This window comes from Canis lupus, chromosome 28, assembly GCF_011100685.1.
Source record: "Canis lupus familiaris isolate Mischka breed German Shepherd chromosome 28, alternate assembly UU_Cfam_GSD_1.0, whole genome shotgun sequence".
Classification (NCBI taxonomy): Eukaryota; Metazoa; Chordata; class Mammalia; order Carnivora; family Canidae; genus Canis; species Canis lupus.
Window position 1 is genome coordinate 8,842,987 of NC_049249.1, and position 25,534 is coordinate 8,868,520.

Here is a 25,534-nt window from a genome sequence, read left to right on the forward strand (position 1 = left end):
GCGTTTTCCCGCGAAGGAGAAGCGCGCGTTTTTCCCTTGCCGGGGATTTGGTCAGGAGGCTGGGCAGGCAGCGGCTGTGAGACTTGGGCGCGCGGCGTTGCGGACGCTGAAAGGCGAGGACCAGGTTCCCGAGTGTGTGTCCAGCCATGCCGGCGCAGCAGCCCGCAAGCAGCGGTGGTGAGTGAGGAGACCCTCCGAGCACAGTCCGAGCTGGGGGCGCGGGGGGGGGGGGGCAGCATGGAGGCTGTAGCCGAGATTGGTCGGTGAGCGCTGCCTCCTGGCAGAGCCTGAGGAAGGGAGGGCAAGAGGCTGTGGAGGGTGAGCGGGGGGCGCCCGGAGTCGCACATATGTGCGGGATATAGGAGGCTTTATACAGAGGGGCTGCATTTGGGCGAGCATCCCGACTGGTAAACTGAGGTCCTGACCGCTTGGTGACGATGTGGAGATCCAGGCAGGCTGCCTTCGGGGTGCTGATGCTGGAGTCCCCATGGGTCGGCTTTGCCCCAGATGCCGCGTAATGCTGTTTGATGCGGGAATGGAGTGGTGATGTTTTAAAACTGCAGTTGAAGAACTTTCACCCCGCTTAGGGTCCCTGGCTCCAGATACGGTTGAACCACCGGAGCCTGCCGTGATTACCCAAGCCATGCTGGAGGAGGAGGAACAGCTTGAGGCTGCTGGGCTGGAGAGAGAGCGGAAGATGATCGAAAAGGTAATTTAGGAACCAGGTTCACCGTCCTCAGAGCCAGTGGTAAACTCCTCGGAGGTTTGGTTTGTTCTTCCGCCAGCTTGGTTCAGACCCTTTCAAACGGGCTTTGTTACTTGTCTGTTGGTCTGTTTACTCACGCTATCTCTGGGACACACCTTCGCTCGTACTTTGAAAGATGCTTCTGTGAGACGTAGTCTCGGTCTGTGAGCATCTCAGGTTGCTTCTTTGGCCAGTTATTCTTCAAAACGGGTAGTGAATTTCTTAGGTATTTTAGTGCCATTTGCCACCTACGTGATAAACTTGCTTTCCATTTTCCTTTGGTTTCTTGAACGAGTGCTAAGTAAGATTGTTTAGATAAAAATGGGGTGTACTTTTTCAGTGATAGGTGGTTTTCTTGTACAGAGTACATATTTTGTAGATTACCGAAAGCAGTTTTTTTTTTTTTTTAAGATTTTTCTTATTTATTTATTCATAGAGACACAGAGAGAGAGAGGCAGAGACAGAGGCAGAGGCAGAGGGAGAAGCGGGCTCCGTGCAGGGAGCCCGACATGGGACTCGATCCCAGGTCTCCAGGATCACGCCCCAGGCCGCAGGCGTCGCTAAACCACTGCGCCACTGGAGCTGCCCCAAGCAGTTTTTTTTCAATTGGAGTTCAGTTTGCCAACATACAGCATAACACCCAGTGCTCATCCCATTAAGTGCCCCCCTCAGTGCCCATCACCCAGTCACCCCCACCCCCCGCTCCCCCCCTTCCACTCCCTTGTTCATTTCCCAGAGTTAGGAGTCTCTCCTGTTCTGTCTCCCTATCTGATATTTCCCACTCATTTTTTCTTTCCCCTTTATTCCCTTTCACTATTTGTTATATACCCCAAATGAATGAGACCGTATAATGTTTGTCCTTCTCCGACTGACTTATTTCACTCAGCATAATACCCTCCAGGTCCATCCACGTCCAAGCAAATGGTGGGTATTTGTCATTTCTAATGGCTGAGGAATATTCCATTGTATACATAGACTACATCTTCTTTATCCATTCATCTCCAAAAGCAGTTTTTAACCACTTGAAAACTCAGTCCTTTACGTGTATTTCATTCCGTTAATGAAGCCCCACCTGGTTGCATAATTGCATATGCAAGAAAAAGAAATGATAACCACTAGCACTTATGTATTGCCAGCTAAATGATTTTCTTGTTATTATTTATTTATTTATTTAAAGATTTTATTTATTTATTCATGACAGACCCACAGAGAGAGAGGCAGATAACACAGGCAGAGGGAGAAGCAGACCCCATGCAGGGAGCCTGATGTGGGACTCCTGGGTCTCCGGGATTCGGGATCTCGCCCTGGGCGCCCTGGGTTTAGCAGGCGCTAAACCGCTGAGCCACCTGGGGATCCCTGTCATAATTTATTTAGCTCTTCCAATACTGTGATGCTATCGGGACTTTTGGTATCTCTCCATTTACATATGAGGAAACTGGAGCAGTTGGGGGTCACACACCAGTGAACTCGAATTTGAACTGTCTTTTGTATTCTTGTCCTTAATCCTATACCTAAGGAAATATACATTAATGTTTAATTCATGTAATTACAAAATTACTTAAATTGGGAAATAATGCACCCAAAAGACAATCAGTTGGTTCCCTGATTTTATATCAACAATAATGATTCTTTTGCCAGTACTGTAAACACGCCTTCAACACTGTTCTGATTGTTGTACATTTATTTAACTAATTGAATCCTCAACTAGGTTATAATGTTATTCATTTTTACTAGTATTAAACTTACTCGTTTAATTACTAGTATAAACTATTATTAAAGCATTCTGTGAAATAAGTTCTATTTTCACTTCATTTTACAGATGAGAAAACTTGCGTGTAGAGGATGTGGGGGGAGGGGAAATCCCACAGCTTTAAGTGGTAGAGCCAATATTGTAATGTAGGCCATATGATTCCAGAATTCACACTTTCTAACCATCATGCTGTACTTTCACTCCAGTAATACTAGTTTCATTATTATTTACCATCCATAGTTGACCGTAATCAGTTACGGTAATCTTAAGAAATTTTAATAGAATCAAGAAGTCAGCCATGAACCACTTTTCACTTACTTTCATTGTACTTTATTCCACAGTATTATCATTACTTGATTCTCATTTTGTTTGTTGAGAACATGTCTTTTACTGTTTGTTTTTGTTTTTTTGTTTTTTGGGGTTTTTTTTTTTTAAAGATTTTATTTATTCATGAGAGACAGAGAGGCAGAGACACAGGCAGAGGGAGAAGCAGGCTCCATGCAGGGAGCCCAACGTGGGACTCAGGTCTCCAGGATCAGGCCCTGGGCTGAAGGCAGCGCTAAACTGCTGAGCCACTAGGGTTGCCCTACTGTTCATTTTTGTAGGCTGTGCACCTAGCAAATAGGCAATCGCTAAACAGTTTATTGAATTTCAAACTATGGAAAAAGAATATTTCATGATATATTACATATCAATGTATATGATTATATAAATAAAATAAATGTACTTACTAGCCATGTAACAAGGTGATAATTATAAGGGGTGCATCCTGGGGCAAGTATTTTGAATTGAATCAACTTCAGAGGTGGTAAGAATAAAGCCTTCATTTTTAGTAGTATATCTTTGGTTTTGTGACTCATGAAGACCATTGGGTACAAAAGTACTATCTCAAGAAAAATTATGAGGTACAGTAAGAAAATATTTCCAGAATATATAAATTCAGTGGATGAAACATTTTCACATTTTTCTTTTAAAAGTTTTTTTTAAGTAATCTTTACACCCAGTGTGGGGCTCGAACTTAGAACCCCAAGATCAAGAGGTAAATGTTCACCAACTAAGCCAGCTAGGTGCCCCCATTTCCACATTTTAGAAAGATCTCTCAAAATTTATAGTACCGTAAATATTTGCTGATTAAACTAGGAATCAAGATGACTTAACTTTCAGTGAAATTTTTAAGCTATTGAACAAACATTTTGTAATCAGTCTGAAAATTTTTTAGAATTATTATTCTTGAGGGATAGGTATGGTAAAGGCTAGCTTTTCTTTAGCAGTTATTCATCGTAGAACTTAAAGTAGGACTTTTTATCCATTTTCAATCCTTCCATGAATAAATTGTATGGCTCTTTTCAATTCTCACACAAGAGTGATTTGCCAAAACTAGTAGTATTATGGCCTATTATGCTTTTTTATGCATCGGTATTGAAAGATTAAGTTTTGGACTTTAAACTTATAAGTTGGGATCCCTGGGTGGCGCAGCGGTTTGGCACCTGCCTTTGGCCCAAGGCACGATCCTGGAGACTCGGGATCGAATCCCACGTCGGGCTCCCGGTGCATGGAGCCTGCTTCTCCCTCTGCCTGTGTCTCTGCCTCTCTCTCTCTCTCTCACTGTGTGCCTATCATAAATAAATAAAAATTTAAAAAAAATAAAAAATAAACTTATAAGTTGTTCCTTACTTAACCATGGGGAAAATTCTAAGAATTAGTCTCTCCCTACATGTCTTTGGAGGCCAAAAAAATTCCCTGTACAAAAATAGATTTCCTTTTTTTTTTTGGAAGAATACAGTATTTATGGGCATCTATTTAGAAGTACTTAAGAAGAGCTTGCTTAAATTCCTTAATGAGAAGCTTTTACTTTGCTTTAGGAGATTGTAAAGTTTATAAAGAGTAGAGAATGGCTTTGACGTTCATTTGCTACAGTTGTTTTCTTTGGCTTTTCACCTGCATTTCCTTTTGAAAGAAGTCATTGTTAGTCTAGAAGACTTAGGAGTAGCGTTAATGTGTATGTAGTGGGGGAGGGGAAAGGTAAGAGTTGGGATAAGTGTTAGGCAAAAGGAAAATGGTTCATATTTTGTAGAGTGAAATACCCCCATGTTGGGTGTAGAGGTTACTTAAAAGTAAATTTTTACCAAAAAAAATTTTTTTTCCAAAATCCAAGCAATTTCATCTTCCAATTTATAATGCCCATTTCATGCATGGACTATTGAAATAACAGTAACATATTGATAATAGTAAAAGACTGTCCTAAAAGAACTGAAAATAGTTTGTAAGATGTTAACAGATTAACTGCATGGATAGGATTGCTTCATGAGTGTTTTTTAAATATTTAATTTTTCTAAAATGTACATTTATTGTTACTGGATTTATTTTTAGGGATTTTACTGTCACTGCTTTTGTAATAGAAAAATTTATTTTGAAAGAAAAGCTAGAGAGAGGATAGAACATTTAGGAAGAAGTAAAAGCCAATATACAATGGTTCTGAATTAAAAGGTCAGGCCTTAAGCATTAAAGTTAACTTGGTTATGCCGTTTCAGCATCTGTGCATGGGTGTGTGTGTGTGTGTGTGTGTGTGTGTGTGTGTGTGAACGAACCCTTATGCACACACACTTTGTCTCAGGAGTAGAATTGTTGGTTGGTAAGGTTTGCATGTATTTGGCTTTGAAAGGTGAAATTGACTGGATTCACTTCAGCTCACTTAGTGTGCCTTGTGGGGTTTTTTGTTTTTAAATTCAGATTATACTGAGTTGACAGATTATGAACTGGATTGCTCCTGTTTCGGTAAATAAAGTCCTATTGGAACATGGCCTTGCTCATTTGTTTATATATTGTCTATTACTGCTCTTGTGCAAAAAGGCAGAATTGAGTATTTATAAGCCATATGCTCAAGTATTTAAATAGTTAAATAAGAAAAAATTTGGCTCTTAAAAAAATTGTGGGTCACTGAACTATACTATTTATTTGTTGCTTTTATGTTTTCCATCTTGTGTCCTCTGGTATTCCCTTAAAATATTTTACTTTAACAGTGAGCTGAGAGAGGATTTCTCCTCAGTTACTAGACTATTGTAGACGTAGAAATCACTTAATAAATAAATGGTGTATGAAAATAATACAGAAAGTAGGCTTGTAATTTGAAGGTGTACAGAAGTGAAAGAGCTCAGAATAGAAGCAAAAGAAGCCTAAAAAGAAGGGCAAAACTCTGGAGACACAATACTGAGGAGGAAGAAGTAGATAGATTGATTTTAAAGATTTTTATTTATTTATTCATGAGAGGCAGAGGGAGAAGCAGGCTCCCTGCTGGGAGCCCAGTGGGGTGGGGGGGACAGGAAATGGACGACAGGATTCTGGGATCATGACCTGAGCTAAATGCAGGCTTTCAACCATGGAGCCACCCAAGTGCCCTAAGAAGTAGCTTTATATTCATAAGTAGGTTTAGCATGTTGAAATGCTTTGGTAATGTGGTTTTGTTTGGATTTGTGTTTTTGTTTTCTAAAATAATCTCTAGACCTGAGGCTCAAACTCATGACCTTGAGATCAAGAGTCCCATATTCTATTTATGAGCCAGCCAGGCATCCCAACAATACAGGTTTTTTTTTTTAATTTATTTTTAAAATATTTTATTTATTTATTCATGAAACACACAGAGAGAGGCAGAGACATGGCCTGAGGTATAAGCAAACTCCCTGTGGGGAGCCCCATGCAGGACTCCATCCCAAGACCCCAGGATCATGACTTGAGCCAAAGGCAGACATTCAACCACTGAGCCACCCAGGCGTCCCCCGACAGACAATACAGTTTTAAAATTCTAAAAATAGTTCTAGTTCCTAGCCAGTCATTTTTTAATTCTAATGGTCTTTCAAATAAAACTGGTACGTAAATATATTCTGAAATCAATTGATTGTTTAAAAACTTAAATCTAAAATAAAATAAAAATTAAAAAAATAAAATAAAATAAAACTTAAATCTGCTTGAATTAAATATTTACTTCTAATGTTAGTTTTATATGTTTAAAAAATGGGCCCTCCATTCAGTGGATGCCACTAAACCTGTCCAGAGTCTGGAATTTCAATATTTTCGTATCAAAGCTGCATCATACTAAATGGCATGTTGAACCCAGGAATCCGATTTTTTCAGCTATTTGTTCTAGTTTTTGGTTTGGAAAATAAACCATTGTTAGTAAAGTTAATAATATAAAAATATTTTTCCCCTTTAATTACAGGAAATGTATTAAATCCAAAGAGCATTTATTTAGCCTTTTTTTAAAACATCCTATTCAAAACATCACATGTGTCAGAAAACTAATAATTATGGTAATTTTCTTTTGGATAGGCTCGCATGTCTTGGGACAGGGAATCCGTGGACATTCGGTACCGTAGACTTCAACATTTGCTTGAGAAAAGCAATATCTACTCCAAATTTTTATTGACTAAAATGGAACAGCAGCAACTAGAGGTATGTGTATGTAATGAATTAGAACTAGTAGCTTAAATTTTTTAAAAACCACTTTATTGAGATATAAATCACATGCAGTAAGCTGTACACATTTTAAATTTACTATTCGATGAGTTTTGACCAGTGTATAGACATGTCTTATGACGAGCACAGTCAAGATGAAGAGCATTTTCTTTACCTCAAGAAGTTTCTTGTCTCAGTGATCCCCATCCCTGGACGCCAGACCACTCATTTCTGTTTTCTGTCAGTATAGATTAGTATTGCTTTTTTTCTAGAATATTACATAAATGGAACCCTGCAGTAATCACTTTTTTGTGTCTTGCCTCTTCAGCTCAGCATATGAGATTCGCTCATGTTTATTCTGTAGGCCGTTTCATTCTCTTTACTCTTGAGAAGCATTATTATATGAATATAAACCATGTATTTTTGTTTCTTTTGCCTTTTTTTTTCTTTTTTTAGATTTATTTACTTATTTATTTATGAGAGATACAGAGAGAGAGGCAGAGACACAGGCAGAGGGAGAAGCAGGATCCTAACAGGGAGCCCAATGTGAGACTCAATCCCGGATCTGGGGATCACGACCTGAGCTGAAGGCAGGCGCCCAACCACTGAGCCACCCCGGCGTCCCTCTGTTTATTTTTCTGATTTTTATCCTATTTAGTGATAGTTTTTGGATGCTGGAAATTGTGAACTTAATGTTGCATACTCTCTCTTTTTTTTTTTTTCTTTTTTTTGTCTCTTTTTTTTAATTGCTTTTTTTTTGAAATGTAATTGTTATATACAAAACACACGTATTTAGTATGTTTTGGTGTGTATACACCCATGAAACCACCAGTCAAGATCATGAACATAACCATCAACTCAAAAAATCGTCCCTTTTTTTTTTTTTTTTTGAGGATAATTGACATATAACATAATATTAGTTTCAGATTATTCAATATTTGTATATATTGTGAAATCACAGTAAGTTTAGTTAACATCTGTCACTATACATAGTTACAAAATATTTTTCTTATGATGAGAAATTTTAAGCTGTACTCCCTTAACAACTTTTATTTTTTATTATTTTTTTTTTAAGTTTTTTTTTTATTTATTCATGAGAGACAGAGAGAGAGAGAGGCAGAGACACAAGCAGAGGGAGAAGCAGGCTCCACGCAGGGAGCCTGACGTGGAACTCGATCCCGGGTCTCTAGGATCACGCCCTGGGCTGAAGGCGGCGCTAAACCGCTGAGCCACCCGGGCTGCCCCATAACTAGATATTTATACTTTGGACTCGTCACTCATTCCCACCACCACCAAACCATCAGTCTAATCTTTGTATCTATGAGTTTGGAGTGGTTTTGTTTGGTTTTGTTTTGTTAAAAATCCACAAGTTAGGTTATATGGTATTTGTCTAAGTCTGACTCCTATTACTTAGCATAATGCCCACAAGGTCCACCCATGTTGTTTCAGATGGCAAGATTTCATTCTTTTTTATGGCTGAATTCCTTTTTAAATTTTCTCCCATCCTTCACTTCCTGTTTGCATCACCAAATAGCCACTGATTTGCTTTCCATTATTTTTTTTTTTTTAAGATTTTATTTATTTATTCATGAGAGACACACAGAGAGAGGGGCAGAGACACAGGCAGAGGAAGAAGCAGGCTCCACTGAAGGAGCCTGATGTGGGTCCCCAAGATCACACCCTGGGCTGCAGGTGGCGCCAAAACGCTGCGCCACCGGGGCTGCCCTGCTTTCCATTATTAATAGATTCTTTTGCATTTTCTGTTGGTGATATGTTCTTTTAGCTTTTATATTTCTGGAAAAGTCTTCATTTGTCTTTGTTTTTGAAAGATTTTTATTGAGTAAAATTTGTTTTTCTTCAGTGCTTCTGCTCTCCTGCCTGGGTGTCCCCACCCCTATGATGTTTCCCTGTTTTCTAGTTTACATTAAAATCAAAATCTTTTTTTTTTTTTTAAGATTTTTATTTATTTATTTGAGAGAGAGAGAGAGCCTGGAGCCAGGGATGTGGAGGGGCAGAGGGAGAGAGAGAGAAGAAGGCTCCCCAGAGGGAATGACACAGGGTTCAATCCCAGGATCACAACTTGAGCCAAAGGCAGATGCTTAACCAACTGAGCTACCCAGGTTCCCCAACAAACCCAAAATCTTAATGATTGGTCTATAAGACTATAAATGGTCAAAAAAAAAAAAAAAAGACTATACAGTCTAGCTACCTCCCTCAATCCCATTACCTTCAAGACTTCCTTCTAAGTGTTTCCTGCCTTTGTGCCTTTGTACTGACTATTTGTGCTTGGAACCATCTTCTCATAGATATCTGCATAGATGACTTCATCACCTTTAAGCCTTGGTGTAAACATTTTCCTATGAAGCCTGCTTTCACAACCTTAAGTGAAATTGCTATCTGACACTTTTTCACCCGCACACTCCTGATCCCCTTCACCTTGTTCTGTTCTTCCCATTGTGCTAGTATCTAAGATACTATATAATTTATTTATTGCCCACTAGAACATATAAAGATTTAAAAACTTGTGAAAATTTCAAGGCTCTAGTAATTCCCTATGTTCCCCATCATTCATATTTCACAATTATGAATCAATATTTTTTCCTTTGTTGAATCCCTTTTAAACCTTTGTGTGATAAAATGAAACACAGGTAAAGAAAAATAAAAGTCACAATGAGTTATAAGGCATATCTTTTAACCACCTTTTGGGAATGGTTTGAGTCCCTTTTAGTCTTAAAGCTTTGTTAGGGTGCAGATGGACCAGCTTTATTTATTTATTTGTTTGTTTATTTTATTTTTATTTAAAGATTTTATTTATTTATTCATGAGAGACAGAGAGAGATAGGGAGAGGCAGAGAAACAGGCAGAGGGAGAAGCAGGCTCCATGCAGGGGACTCCAGGATCACACCCTGAGCTGAAGGCAGGCGCTTAACCACTGAGCCACCCAGGCTTCCCTGGACCACCAGCTTTTAGTCTGTTAGTAACTTGGCTCCTCTTCTGAGTACTCTATGTTGTCACTTTGCCTGATGAGTGCAAACTGTTCCTGATCCCCTGTAAGCACGCGGATTATTCTACTTGGCTATTTTCTAATGGCCTTGGTTTTCTTACAGTCCTGTCACTGACCAATACTCAGCCTGAAGACTTAACTGCATATATTGAGAGCTTTCTTTGTGTGTGGCTCTCCTCTCTGGTACCTGACCGTAGGTATGCTAGCTGGTTTGTTTTGTACTTTTGTCTCTTCAACTCCGGGAAACTGAGCTGTTAAGATTCTTTCTCCATTATTTGCATTTGGAAATTACCTTTAGGGCAGTAAACTGAATAATCAAGATTGGCCCCATTGGTTCCCTCTATCAGTGTTCACTCTACTTTGCTGCATATTGTCTGAAAAGGACTGTTTAATATATTTTATTTGAGTTTCAGTTGCTTAAGAGAGGAGGGTCTGTTCCCTGTTGCTCCATAAAGGCTTTGAAGTGCAAGTTTGTCCTTGTTTTTATTTTTGTTTTAATTTTTTTTTAACTTTTATTTATTTATGATAGTCACAGAGAGAGAGAGAGGCAGAGACACAGGCAGAGGGAGAAGCAGGCTCCATGCACCGGGAGCCCGACGTGGGATTCGATCCCGGGTCTCCAGGATCACGCCCTGGGCCAAAGGCAGGCGCTAAACCGCTGTGCCACCCAGGGTTCCCTCGTCCTTGTTTTTAAATCTTTATATAGCTTTTCATTGTGCACGTGTTATTCGAGATGTATGTTTTATACTTTGCACTTTCCACTTATGACACTCTGAAAAAATTATCTTACAGGAACAGAAGAAAAAAGAGAAACTGGAGAGAAAAAAGGAAACTTTAAAAGTTACTAAGGTAATATAGTAAGCTAGAAAAATCCTGTTACCTTAAATATTAAAGAAACTTTATAGTTTTAACTTTATAGATCATCTAATTAATTTTTTTTAAGATTTATTTATTTATTTATTTATTTATTTATCTTTGATAGGCATAGAGAGAGAGAGGCAGAGACACAGGAGGGAGAAGCAGGCTCCATGTCAGGAGCCTGATGCGGGACTTGATCCTGGGGCTCCAGGATCGTGCCCTGGGCCAAAGGCAGGCTCTAAACAGCTGAGCCACCCAGGGATCCCCATATAGATCATCTAATTAATTTTAACCTTTATCTGAAAACCTATCTTTGTTATAAGCTGTGTAGAAACATGTAAACTCTTTCCCTGTATTTTTAGATAGGAAAGGAGAGCTAAAGTATAACCCTTTTGGTTTTTTATTCTATTTTTCATGATAACAAAGTTTTGCTCTTATAAGTGGCCAGCTCTTTTGGTGCTCATAATGATTATTCTTTCCTCCTTAATGCTTCCAACTTCATCATGTCAGCTTGGATCAATAATAATATAAATTTGTGTCTTGTGAATAGCTGCAGCAGTGGAGCCAAAATTGGAGCGGATTAGGCATATCTCCTAATAACATTTCAGATAATAGAGGATTCATTTAGGGATACCCTGAATTTTAGATACATACAGTCTTTTGGGGTAAATTTATTTTTAACATGAGGCTGTTTAATGTCATATTGATGGGAACTGTATCAGGAACAGTTGTACTAGTGAAAAGAGAAATAATAAAAGCAACATTTATTGAGTACTTATTGTGTCATGTATTCTAAGCTTTATGTTTATTTTTTATTTTTTTAAGTAAGCTCAACACCTGGTGTGGGGCTTGAACTCAAGACCCTGAGATCAAGAGTCACATGCTCTACTGACTGAGCTAGCCAGGTGCCTCAACATTTTTTTTCTTTTTTGGGGGGGGTAAATTTCTTTTTTTTTTTTTTTTTTTAAGATTTTCTTTATTCATGAGAGAGACACAGAGCACAGAGAGAGAGAGGCACAGACACAGGTAGAGGGAGAAGCAGGCTCCATGCAGGGAGCCTGACGTGGGACTCGATCCTGGGTTTCCAGGATCATACCCTGGGCCGAAGGCAGGCGCCAAACGGCTGAGCCACCTGGGCTGCCCTGGGTAGGTAAATTTTCAAACCTCTTTTAGGTAGAGGTAATGTTTTTATCCCTATTTTACATATAAAAAAGCTGATGCAAAAAGTATGATCCATCCTCATCATTCACAGATTTCATATTTTTTTCTTAGCCTACTTGCTGAAGTTTATTTGCAGTTCCAGAATCAGTATTTGGGTTTTCATGGTCCCTCAACAGGCATGCGCCTTGTGCAGAATGGGAAAAATTTGAGTCTCTAACACACATTCCCAACCAAGGTTAAAGTGGTGCTCTGCTTTTCTTAAGCTGTTACACTGTAAACAAATGCCCTTTTCATGGTTTATTTAATGTCATGATTTTTGCATTTTTGTGGGTATTGTTGATTTTGCTGTTAAAACCACCCTTGGCCACATGGTACTGAATTGTCAGCTAGTGTTTCTGATGGAAGGAGACTGTGATGTGCCTTATGGAGAAAATGTTAGCTAAGCTTCCTTCAGGCTGTTAGCTCTGAGTTCAGTGTTAATCAACATGTATATAAAATGTCCTTAAGTAACAACACATATAAAATGGGGTTATGTCTTCATCAGTGATGAAGTGCCCAGGAGGTTGCTGGAACTAAGCTTGTGTTTCTCCTTGAAGCAGTGATTCAGTATTCACTAATCCAGTATTAGTTATCATATAGAACAGAGTGAGAATTGACTATAACTTGCTGGAAGTCACTTATTCAATAAATAGTAATGCTGAGTTGGTTTCTGACCTTACATTTCTTTACTAACCTGACTTTATCAGGTAATATCAAGATGCCAACAAGAGTACCTTTAAGTCCACTTGATTCTTTAGAGTGCTTAGTGTTGATATTAGAGTACAAGTAGATAATTTTGTAATAAAAAGTTATTGAAAACTGCTAATATTTGACTCAGTTGTTAATTTCAGGGACTTGTTTTGGGTTTTTATTTTTGTTTTTTTTTAAGATTTTATTTATTCATGAGAGACACACAGAGGCAGAGACATAGGCAGAGGGAGAAGCAGGCTGCATGTGGGGAGCCCGATGTGGGACTCGATCCGGGGTCTCCAGGATCCACCTGAGCCAAAGGCGGATGCTCAACCACTGAGCCACCCAGGTGTCCCTTATTTTGGGTTTTTGAAGAAGATATACTTATAATTTTACTTGCTTAATCATTTACTCCCTACTTTTCAACCTATAGGTTTAATCCATTGTTTACTTTTGTCTAGCTAACTTTTTATACCAGGGTTTTGTTTTTTCCCACCTGCTATATTCTAAAAGTGTCAACCATTAAGTTCTGCCTATTCCGTCTCACCAGTCCCTTTTGCTATTTTATATTTTTAATCCTCTAACTTTTAACTTTGTTTTAAAATTTATCTTCTTGGGGCACCTGGCTGGCTTAGTCAGTTGGTAGAGCACATGACTCTTGATTTCAGGTTGTGAGTTTGAGCCCCATATGTTGGTGTAGGATTTACATTAAAAAAAAAAAAATTTTTTACTTCTGTTGTTTTGATTTCTCATACATATTTTCTCCCTATTCTTGAGCTTCTTTTCCAACTCTCATTTTGAAACTGTTTTTGAACATCTCTTTCCTGTATTTCCCCTCACTAATATTTTTAAATCCGTATTCTCTTTTATTTCTGCTTTCAGTTTTATTTAACTTAAAAATTTTACTGAAAATGAGTAGTCCCATACCATACCCATTGAATATCTTCAGCATAAACCTACAGTTACAGAAGATAACACATGGTAGTTTCAGAATAAAAATGTCTTCTATGTTTAATTTGGAAATCTCAAATGAGAAAAAAATTGAGGAAAGTAGTCATCCAGAGAAAGGAATATGGTTATAAACAAATTCTAGTGGGGAAATGTGAAAAAAAGATGACATGTTGGTAAGAATAATAGTAAAGAGTTGTGGATGTGGCTCAACTGCAAGGAACTTTTAACATTTACTTAGTGTCTTCTAATACGTAATACCATAGAAGACCTTAGAAAAATAATATCCTAAATTCTTGTTTTATAGGGTAAAAATTCCATTGGCGCTAGTGAGGAAAATCCAGGTAAACTTCCTTGTTCTACTTTTGAAGAATATGTTTATAATTTATCTTTATGGCTATTAAAAATAAAATTTTTTTTTAATAGTTACGAGAAAGAAGAGAGGAAGAGAAGATGAATCCTACAATATTGCAGAGGTCATGTCAAAAGAGGTAAAAATAAAGTGGAGTAAGCACATAAGATTCACTGTTGAGTAAAACCTGTTGAAGATTTTGAACTGTATTAAAGCTGTGTGAATTGCTGTCAATCAGCTTTTCAGTCTGTAAGGGCTTATTTCAGGGAAGAAAATGGCACCATCTTCCTGTTAAGAGAACATGAGCTTGGCCTAATTAGAAATTATTATAATAAAAGATAAATAGTTATTATCAGAAATTATTTTAATTTCTTAAAACTTCAATACCTGATATTGAGGGGATTCCTGGTGGCTCAGCGGTTTGGCGCCTGCCTTCGGCCCAGGGCGTGATCCTAGAGCCCTGGGATCGAGTCCCACCTTGGGCTCCCTGCATGGAGCCTGCTTCTTCCTCTGCCTGTGTCTCTCTGCCTTTCCCTCTCTCTCTCTCTCTGTGTCTCATGAATAAATAAATAAAATCTTTAAAAAAAAAAAAAGACCTTATATTGAGAACTTTATTCTTGTTCCTTGTTGAGGACCTTTAGGGAACTGAAATCATATAGTCCTTTTTATTTTAAATATTTTAAAGATTCTGTTTATTTGAGAGAGTACAAGCTAGAGAGAGGAGAAGTAGAAGGAGCCCGACCTGAGGCTCAATCCCAGGACTTTGGGATCATGACCTGAGCTGAATGCAGACGCTTAACTGACTGAGCCACCCAGTCACTCCCATAATAGTCACTTAAAAAAACAGATCCTTTTTAACCTTCTTACTTAATAACTCATAAAACGGAAATTAAAAAGCATGTTCAGTTATAACAGACCTTAAGTATTATTTTTTTTAAGATTTTATTTATTTATTCTTGAGAGACACAGAGAAAGAGATGCAGGCAGAGGGAGAAGCAGGCTCCTCATGCTGAGCCTGATATGGGACTTGATCCCAGGGCCCTGGGATCACATCCTCAGCCAAAGGCAGATGCTCAACCACTGAACCACCCAGGTGCCCCGAGACCGTAAATATTCTTCAAGCATATTTTAATATGTTACATTCTTAAATTTAACAAAATTCTAACTACATTTTTCTTTAACTTGAAATTCAAACTGTTAAAATCTTCATAAAGTATAAAATAAGAAATTTCACATAATACTTTAAGGATGCACTCTGATATTTTCCTTTTTTTTTTCTTCTTTCATTTAAAAATGTTGGTCAGGACCCATTTAATTGGATATGAAACAGCATGCAATTTGAAAAACACTGTTATTTAAGTATTATTTAGATTTATTGAAATTTAGCCAGTCCTCCAGCTGTTAATTTATCAAATATTGGTAGCATATCAGCTGTCGGCAGACTTTGTCCTAACATGCAGAAGATCAGTTGATCAAGAAAAGTAGACAGTGTCTTTCCTTAACTTCCATCCAGTGAGAAATCTATGTAAGTAAATAGTCCATTATAAATTGGATGCTGTCAAGCCTATAAAAGGATTCTAAACTCAGGCGCTAGGTTCATAAAATTTTTATCTAGAAGGTGGCATCTGAATTGTGACTTGAGGGGAAAAGCAAAATCATCTAAAGGTTGGCGAGAGTTAATAGGGAAATAGTAAGATATAGGGAAGATAATAGTGAAGTGTTCTAGGAAGAGAAAAGACTTCTTTGACAGACGTCCAGAGGCAGGAGAAATCCGGACAAGTTCAAAAAACTTAAAAATACATTTTTGTTTCCAGTTTGTATTGTAAATGAAAAGGTGGTGAAGAATGAAAACTATAGAGGTAAACAAGGTCAGGAGTTTAGTTAAAGGGTTTAATTTTTAACAGTACTTCATAGATGGTATTATGTTTTATCTTTTGATTCATTCACACATGGTTTTTTTTTTTTTTTTTTTTTAATTTATGAGAGACACAGAGAGAGAGAAAGGCAGAGACAGGCAGAGGGATAAGCAGGCTCAATGCAGGGAGCCTGATGTAGGACTCGATCCTGGGACTCCAGGGTCACTCCCTGAGCCAAAGGCAGATGCTTAACTGCTAAGCCACCCAGGCGTCCCACACATTGTTTTTCAAAAACGTTGAGCTTAGCTATTCATTTATTTTTGCTTAGTTTAAAAGACCACTCTCCTGTCAGTTCCTTGTATCCCTTCAGCCTTAGGGTTTGAATATATATACCTACAAGTACTTTACATATACACATGAAACACATGTAAGCATGTACATTATGTGTATGTCAGCCACTTAACTGATGTGTTCTATTCTATGCATCTTAAATTCAAGAAACTTTGAATATCTACCATTTCATCCCCTTTCTCCTCTGCATGTGCTATTCTCTCCTTAAACATACCCTATCTTTAATGATTATGCCCTAATGATAACTTTTTCAGATAATTTGATACAATACTCGCCTAATTCATCAAGTGGCACTCAGGTATTGCTTGTCTTCCTACCCTTAGGATTTATTAGGTACTTCAAAATCAGAGTTTTTTTATTCTGTATTTTTAATTTATTTGTCTCTGCCTTTTGCTTTGCTCAAGATTGCAAATTCAGATGTCTGTCCACAGAGGCGTAAAGTGGGCTAGAGTTGAGACTATAATACATTTGGAAGTGATTCCTTAAATACCAGGAGTAGCCACAACTTAACTCTAGAGCCGGGGTTAGAAAACCTTTTCTGTGCAGAGCTGGATAGTTTTTTGTTTTGAATAGTTTAGTGGGTGACTACTCAAAGGTGAACTTTGCCGTTGTAGCCTGAGAGCAGTCATAGACAAATTAAGCAGATATGCTCAACTTTGTTCTACTTAAACTTTTATTTACAAAAACAGGCTGCCACCTGGAGTTGGTCTACAGGCTATAGTTTGCCAAACCCTGTAGTAGAGGATTACTGTTATGTGTGAATTTGGACTTAAGTCTCTTCAGATAAGCTTTGGCTTAAAAAATTAAAAAAACCTGGAACATTTAGGAAATATCCCAATTTTTAAGTGTTGCTAATTAATGCATAGTTTTATAAGACACTACAGCCTTAATTTTGCCTGAGATCCACCAGTTTGAGTCCTCTGTATTTTAATTACCTTGAGAGCCTTATCCCCATTTCCTGGCATGAAGTTAGAATAAATGTTTATTTAGTAAATAAATGAATGAACTACATACATTGTTACTTTATTTCTGTTTTCTTGATGTTCTAGGAAATTTTGTCTGTGGCTAAAAAAAATAAAAAGGAGAATGAGGTAAGAGATTTATGAGAGATATTAAATGTAGGAGCCATGTTTGTTTCCCTGATTATTAGCTCCTTTAATCTCCAGGGTACATTTATTTCTTTTAAAGATTTTATTTGAGACAGACAGTGTGTGCATGAGCCGAGGATCAAGGGGGTGGGAGAGGGTGAAGGAGAAGCAGATTCCCCACTGAGCAGAGACCCCAGACATGGGGCTCAGTCCCAGGACCCTGGGATCATGACCTGAACCCAAGGTGACTGAGCCACCCACGCACCCTACTAGTGTACATTTTTTTCTCGGCAGGTACTTTATTACTTAACCTTAAAAATTTTTACTTTTTATCCTATCATATTTCTTCCTTATGTATCAACTTAAGGTGTCCTGTTGCATGTTTCTTAATGTGTAAATACTAGTTTATAGATCCTTGAGAGTTTAAGTGGTAATGCAAGTGCCTGTAACCATGTGCATTCCATATGTATATATTCCACAGCTTGTGGAAACTCTGAAAGATGCCTTGATCTTGCTTCTGACATTAAATATTATCTTTGGATCTTTTTGGGAAGGCTTCTCACCCCACCCTCATTTTATGTGGAGAAGTTCCTTGTTACCTGAGTAATCACTATCCAAGTCCCTTTAGTTACAAGATTTCTTTGGGAAGCAGAAACAATTGTAACATGAAAATGTTCACCAGGGGATATAGCAATTAACTTACTTATCTAAGATTAATAATAGGCTTTTGGGAAAATTGATGACATGATTATAAAATGAGAGATACTCTGGTTACCCATCATAATTTTGACCAAAATTTACATCTTATATATAAGTGCATTGATATTTATTCTTTGTTCAGTATAAGAATTAGTTTATGATAATTAACAGATAATTATAACTCAACAATATTAAATGTAAATGAGATTAAGCATATTTTTTTAAAGATATCATTTATTTATTAATGAGAGACAGAAAGAGGCAGAGGGAGAAGCAGACTCTCCAAGAGCCTGATGTGGGACTCTATCCCAGACCCTGGGATCACACTGAGTCAAAGGCAGACACTCAACTGCTGAGCCACCCAGGTGTCCCTAAGCATGTATTTTTAAAATATTCAGTTGTATTTTTTAAAGATAGAGCTTCAATCTCATTTCCCGTGATTTGCTATGAAATTTTGACCATTTTATAATATGCAGTAAGTAAATGTATACAATGCTTGTGTTAATTCTGATGAATTTTGATAAATATATACATCTGTGTAACTATCACCCAAATCAAGATTTAGAACGTTTTCATATGGTAGAGGGATCCCTTGTATCCTTTGCCAGTCATTTCTCCCACCACCAAACCTAGAAGCCAACTGCTTTTTGACTTCTGTCACAGACCAGTTTTGCCCAATTTTTTAACTTTTATTACAGACTAGTTCATACAAGTAAAATCTAAATATGTAGTCTTTTATTTCTTTTTTTTTTTTTAAACTGTTTTCCCCTTTTGTTTTGTTTTTTTTTAATTTTTTTTTTTTTTTAATTTATTTATGATAGTTACAGAGAGAGAGAGAGGGAGGCAGAGGGAGAAGGGAGAAGCAGGCTCCATGCACCGGGAGCCCGATGTGGGATTCGATCCTGGGTCTCCGGGATCACGCCCTGGGCCAAAGGCAGGCGCCAAACCGCTGCGCCACCCAGGGATCCCCCGTAGTCTTTTATTTCCTATTACTTTTTACTCAACATAGTTGATACTCATTTATATTGTTAACTACTAGTTTTTTTTTTTAATCGCTGAGTAGAATCCCATTGAATGAATATTATAATTTCTTTATCCATTTTCTGGATAGGTATTTGAGTTGTTTCCAGTTTGTGACTTATGAATAAGACTTCCATGATAATTTGTGTGCAAGTCAGTGTGGACATGCTTTCATGTTCTTGGTTGTATACCTAGGAATGGAATTGCTGGGTCATATCATAAATGTATGTTTAACTTTATAAGAAAATAAGGATCTCTTCTTGAACACAGCATTTCACTCTTTAACAGCAATATGCAAAAGTTTCTGTTGATATTATTTCTAGCATTTCACTTAGTCTTTTATTTAGCCTTTTTACTGAATGTGAATGAATCTTGTATGGTTTTATTTTGTGTTTTCGTAATTACTAATGATGTAAAGCATATTTTCATCCTCTTAATGGCTGTGTGTTTTCTTTTATACAGTTTATAGAAGTTTCTATTGATATCTTTTATTGTTGATATAGGAGTTCTTTATATAATGTATAGGTTCTTTTTATGTTTTTTTTCAAAGATTTTATTTATTTATTCATGAGAGACACAGAGAGAGAGAGAGAGGCAGAGACATAGGCAGAGGGAGAAGCAGGCACCATCCAGGGAGCCCAATGTTGGACTCCGTCCCAGGACTCCGGGATCATGCCCTGAGCTGACGGCAGACACTCACACACTGAGCCACCCAGGTGTCCTGTATAGGTTTTTTGTCAGATTTATGTACTGTACTTTCTTTCAGTTTGTGGCTTGTCTACTCATTTTCTTTTTTTTTTTTTTTTTTAATTTTTATTTATTTATGATAGTCACACACAGAGAGAGAGAGAGAGAGAGGCAGAGGCAGAGGCAGAGGCAGAGGGAGAAGCAGGCTCCATGCACCAGAAGCCCGACGTGGGATTCGATCCCGGGTCTCCAGGATCATGCCCTGGGCCAAAGGCAGGCGCTAAACCGCTGCGCCACCCAGGGATCCCTGTCTACTCATTTTCTTAACGGTATCTTCTAGTAGGCAGAACTTTTAGGTGTTTGGTTTGTTTTTTTTGTTTTTGTTTTGATAGAGTGTGAGTGAGAGAGCGTAGCAGAGAAAAGGGCAGAGGAAAAGGGAGAAACATACTCCCTGCTAAGCAGGGAGCCCCAAAGTGAGGCTTGATCCCAGATCACCAGGAGTCACTTAACCCACTGAGCCACCCAGGCTCCCCAGAACTTTCATTAAAGGTTTATAGTAGCTCAGTTTATCATTCCCCCACCCTGGCCTTTGGTGGTTAGAGCGTTTTTGCCTTTTATAATAAATTTTTGCCTATCGTGAGGTTATCAATATATTTTTTTTAAGATTTTATTTATTTATTCATGAGAGACACACATACACAGAGAGAGGCAGACACACAGGCAGAGGGAGAAGCAGGCTCCATGCAGGGAGCCTGACGTGGGACTCGATCCTGGGTCTCCAGGATCACACCCCGGGCTGCAGGCGGCGCCAAACCACTGCGCCACCGGGGCTGCCCTCTATTTTCTTCTAAAAGCTTTACGGCTCTGGTTCTGATGTTTGGGATGCTCATCACTGATTACTTTTATGTATGGAATAGTGAAACTCAGGTTTGTAATTTTCCAGTTGAATATCTAGTGGCATTATTTTTGGTATTTCTCATTTATAAGACTTTCCCATCTCAACTGACTCAATCCTCATGTTCACATTCTTAATATAGGGCTGTGGACATCGCTAACCAATAAAATCTGTCATTGGTCATAGGTTGGTAATGAGTCCCTACAGATAAGTTGATACTCAAGTGTGATGTAGTTAGTTCTTAAACTACTTAATTTCCCCCTTTCCTGCAATGAAAGTAATTATTTATTTATTTATTTATTTAATTTATTTTTTTTTAAGTAATTATTTAGATGGAAGTAAATGTTTCTGTTTCCTTGAAAGGAAATTTTTTTTCTTTTTTTCTTTTTTTTTTTTTTAAGATGTCATTTATTTATTCATAGAGATGCAGAGAGAGAGAGGCAGAGACACAGGCAGAGGGAGAAGCAGGCTCCATACAGAGAGCCTGACATGGGACTCGATCCAGGGTCTCCAGATCACGCCCTGGGCTGCAGACAGCGCTAAACCGCTGCGCCACCGGGGCTGCCCTCATTTCTGTTTTTTACAGACATTATTCATTATCTTTGCTTTGGGTGAAAGAACTTACTATTAAGAAAATAGTTTAATAAATTCTTTTTTTTATTTTATTTTATTTTTAATTTTTATTTATTTATGATAGAGAGAGAGAGAGAGGCAGAGACACAGGCAGAGAGAGAAGCAGGCTCCATTCACCGGGAGCCCGATGTGGGATTCGATCCCGGGTCTCCAGGATCACGCCCTGGGCCAAAGGCAGGCGCCAAACCGCTGCGCCACCCAGGGATCCCTAGTAAATTCTTGAGTAGCTAATTTTAGAGGTTTGGATGGGAGGTAAAATTATAAAGGTCATTTCAATAGCATGTGCCTGTAATCTGAAAGAGTTATTGTCAGATTTTTTTTCCAATGGCTTTACACTTATGAGAGAATGGGGGTAACTGTCTCTTAGGTTTTCTTTCACAAATGGTTTTATTTCTCCATATTTGATTAATGCATTATAGGACTAGGTAAATTTTGATTAAGTTTTCTGATAAATAGAAGGTAACAGCATTATGTATCAAACTTCTAATTAAGCTTGTTTCTTTACAGAAAGAAAGCTCCTCTTCTAATCTCTGTGTAGAAGACCTTCAGAAAAACAAAGATTCAAATAGTATAATTAAAGATAGATTGTCTCAAACAGTTAGGCAGAACACTAAATTCTTTTTTGACCCAGTTCGGAAATGTAATGGACAGCCAGTACCCTTTCAGCAACCAAAACACTTCACAGGAGGAGTGATGCGATGGTACCAAGTGGAAGGCATGGAATGGCTTAGGGTAATGAATTCTTAATTTTAATACAAGATACAGGTTCATTCTACATAATAACCTATTTTTTTTTAATTTTTTATTTTATTTAATCATGAGAGACACACACAGAGAGAGAGGCACAGGCAGAGGGAGAAGCAGGCTCCACGCAGGGAGCCTGATGTGGGACTTGATCCTGGGTCTCCAGGATCACGCCCTGGGCTGAAGGCGGCGCTAACCCGCTGAGCCACCGGGCCTGCCCCATAATAACCTATTAATGTGCTGTACCACAACTTGAGTTGTTCCAAGTTTCGTTTTTTTTAAGATTTTATTTACTTATTTGACAGAGCACAAGCAGGGGGAGCTGCAGGCAGAGAGAGAGGGAGAAGTAGGCTCTCCGCGGAGCAGAGAGCCCAACATGGCACTTGATCCCAGGATCAGCATCATAACCTGAGCCAAAGGCGGACACTTAACTGACTTAGCCACCCAGGCACCCCTCAAGTTTCATTATTAAATGTGAAACTTTTGTGTGTAGATACTTTCTAATTTATCTACACTAAATTTTATTCAAGTGTTTTATTCAAGTCTGCCAGCATTTTTTTATGGCTTTGATAACCAACTTCCCACAATTGTTATTATAACAATGAATGTCAGTCTTACCATAATTACCATCTTTGAGTAAGAAGAAATAAACTATTGCTAATCCAACAGGTGTTTATATCAGAATTTAAATACATTGTGTATTATTTTGTCCAGATGCTTTGGGAAAATGGAATTAATGGCATTTTAGCAGATGAAATGGGATTGGGGAAGACAGTTCAATGCATTGCTACAATCGCATTGATGATTCAGAGAGGAGTACCTGGACCTTTTCTTGTATGTGGCCCTTTGTCTACACTTCCTAACTGGATGGCTGAATTCCAGAGGTTTACACCAGATGTAAGCTGTGTTTCCTTTTGTTGACTATATTATAGTTTCACATATTTTATTTTGTTGCCTCAATTGTAGAATTGTTACTATAATTATATGGTTTCTGCACTACAGAAACACTATATCTTGAGGATTTTTTAAGTTTATTTAAGTAATCTGTACACTCAGGATGGGGCTTAAAGTCATGACCTCGAGATCAAGAGCTGCATGCTCCTCTGAGCCAGCCAGGCACCTGTACTTGAGTTATTTTTCAAATTTTAGCAAAATCCACATTATGTGTATATGGAAGAATAGGTATTAGTAATCTCAAATATTTGCCAAATATATCCCTGGATCATTTTCAGTGCATTGGATAATTTCATTCACTTAAGACTGAACTTAAAGAGAAATTATTTCTCTTTCTATGGTGTTTTCCTTCCATTTATACGTATCATCTTAGCCATATCCTTGCCTTACACCTGATTTGTTTTTATGGCTTGTTTTCTCTTACAGTAGTAGAATATTAGAGGGAATTGACTCATTTTGCTATAGACAGAGCTAAGATTAAATTATCTTTTTTTTCCTCCTAAATGATTAATTGTATATTTTCCAAATTTTTGATATTTGCATTTTATTCTAAAGTTTGTTATAAATCAATATAAAATCTTTTAGATTCCTACTATGTTGTATCATGGGACCCAGCAGGAACGTCGAAAATTGGTAAAGAATATTCACAAGCGAAAAGGGACACTGCAGATTCATCCTGTGGTAATTACTTCATTTGAAATAGCCATGAGAGACCGAAATGCATTACAGGTACGATTGGTTTCTATTAAACTCTTAGTAATCCACAAACCACATTTTTCTTAGTTCATAGCACTTTCTTACCATCCAATAAGCATTTGTGTAATTTTTTTTTTTTCTGGTGAAAGCAATAGATTGTGTTCTACAGATTCTTCTAGAAACCATAAGTTTATATTAATAGATTGAGAGAAGATTGTAGTCTCTAACAAGAATTTAAAAAGTTGATGGCACTTGACCTATAGCTATAATATCAGCTTGTCATAAATCTAATCTGAGTATGTTACAGATACCTGACTTATGTTTTAAGTATATAGAACTTGTCCATTTAATTTTAATTAAGTAAGAATAGAATATATGAAGACAAGTTATTTTTATACTACTTCTGGATATATGGCATACCTGTTTTTTGTGTGTGCCATAGCTACTTATTTATCAGTGCCCACATTACAAAATAGTTGGAAAGTTAACCTTTGCTCATTGCCTCTCTGTTTTTCTTTTTCCCTGTTCATTTTTTGATATTTGCACTTTTCTATTACTGCTCCACCTATATCACATATAGGTTCTTTACTAATTTCTTTTTCCTTCCTCTGGTTGGTATATCAAATTTTACTTGTGTGCCAGAGGAAATTTGGAATATGAATTGCAATTGTGTTATTTCATAGTAAAAGCAGTATACACTGCGTGTAGGAAAAAGCATACAGACTTCAAAGCAATTCTGAGAATGCTGCTGCTGTATTAAATATTTTTATTAGTATATAGATATAATTGATACATTGTGTCTTGAAACTTCAGCTTTCTGCTAAATAATATAACATGAAGATATAATTATTTTGACCTCCCTACCTCACCCATATTAGGACAGATAACTTTCTTATCAATTCCATTTGCTAGTGGCTAGAATTTTTGTAATTCTCCCTTTCACTGAACTTAGGATATCATTTTTTTAGATGTTATTTATTTATTTATTTGACAGATAAGAGAGAGCCAGAGAGCACAAGGAATGGCAGAGGTTGAGGGATAAGCAGACTTCGCCCTTAGCAGGGAACCTGACATGGGGCTTAATCCCCGGACCCTGTGATCATGACCTGAGCCAAAGGCAAATACTTAACTGGCTGAGCCACCCATGTGCCCCTTAGGATATCATTTTAAGGATCTTCACTTTCAGGGTGCAGGGCTCCTTTTTTATTGCTGAGTGGCAGCAGAAATATCTGTTAATAAATCATTTTTCAGAACCCTCATTTCTGTTGAATTGGGTTTTCTCTTTGCATTCGTATATTCATTTATATTTGTTTGGCTTTTTTATGGTAGATGTGTTATAGTGAGAGGTTTATTCAGGTTATTTGGTATTACCAGCAAAAGAAATCTCAAGTTGTTTTTCTTTTTAAAAAGTCAGTAGGGGCAGCCCCGGTGGCACAGCGTTTTAACGCTGCCTGCAGCCTGGGGTGTGATCCTGGAGACCCAGGATCAGGTCCCACATTGGGCTCCCTGCATGGAGCCTGCTTCTCCCTCTGCCTGTGTCTCTGCCTCTCTGCCTGCCTCTCTCTCTCTCTCTGCCTCTGAATAAATAAAAAATAAAGAACACAAGAAAGAAGTGTTGACAAGTATGTTTTCTACATACTTGTTTAAAAAAAAATAAAGTCAGTATTATGTTAAAAAAAAAAAGCTTTTTTGTTCTGCTATAAATGTAGTAAAATGAAATGCAAAAAATGCCCCATTTCATACTCTTCCCCTAATTTGCCAATCCTATTCTCCGAGGATACCTACTTGGAGATGAACTTTATGCTTGCCTGATCAAGATAAAAGAGAAAGTACAGATAATAAAAATAAGATTTTTTTGTCATTTTTGCTTTTTCTACAGGTTTTTTTTTTCTCCTTTGATATTATAATGCTCTGA

The 25,534-nt window shown here is 37.7% G+C and overlaps 1 protein-coding gene across 1 annotated transcript in view; it reads left to right on the top strand.

Annotated features, from left to right (window-relative positions):
- Positions 1 to 8: 8 nt before the first annotated feature.
- The window catches only part of HELLS (helicase, lymphoid specific), a 44,715-nt gene continuing 19,189 nt past the window's right edge, over positions 9 to 25,534 (top strand). Inside the window, exons 1-10 of the mRNA XM_038578231.1 lie at positions 9 to 177; positions 588 to 709; positions 6,819 to 6,941; positions 10,741 to 10,797; positions 13,952 to 13,988; positions 14,071 to 14,135; positions 17,253 to 17,294; positions 21,733 to 21,957; positions 22,684 to 22,866; positions 23,509 to 23,652. Of these exons, the coding sequence (XP_038434159.1) occupies positions 147 to 177; positions 588 to 709; positions 6,819 to 6,941; positions 10,741 to 10,797; positions 13,952 to 13,988; positions 14,071 to 14,135; positions 17,253 to 17,294; positions 21,733 to 21,957; positions 22,684 to 22,866; positions 23,509 to 23,652 (1,029 nt within the window). The 5' untranslated portion in view covers positions 9 to 146. The remainder of the gene's footprint in view (positions 178 to 587; positions 710 to 6,818; positions 6,942 to 10,740; positions 10,798 to 13,951; positions 13,989 to 14,070; positions 14,136 to 17,252; positions 17,295 to 21,732; positions 21,958 to 22,683; positions 22,867 to 23,508; positions 23,653 to 25,534) is intronic.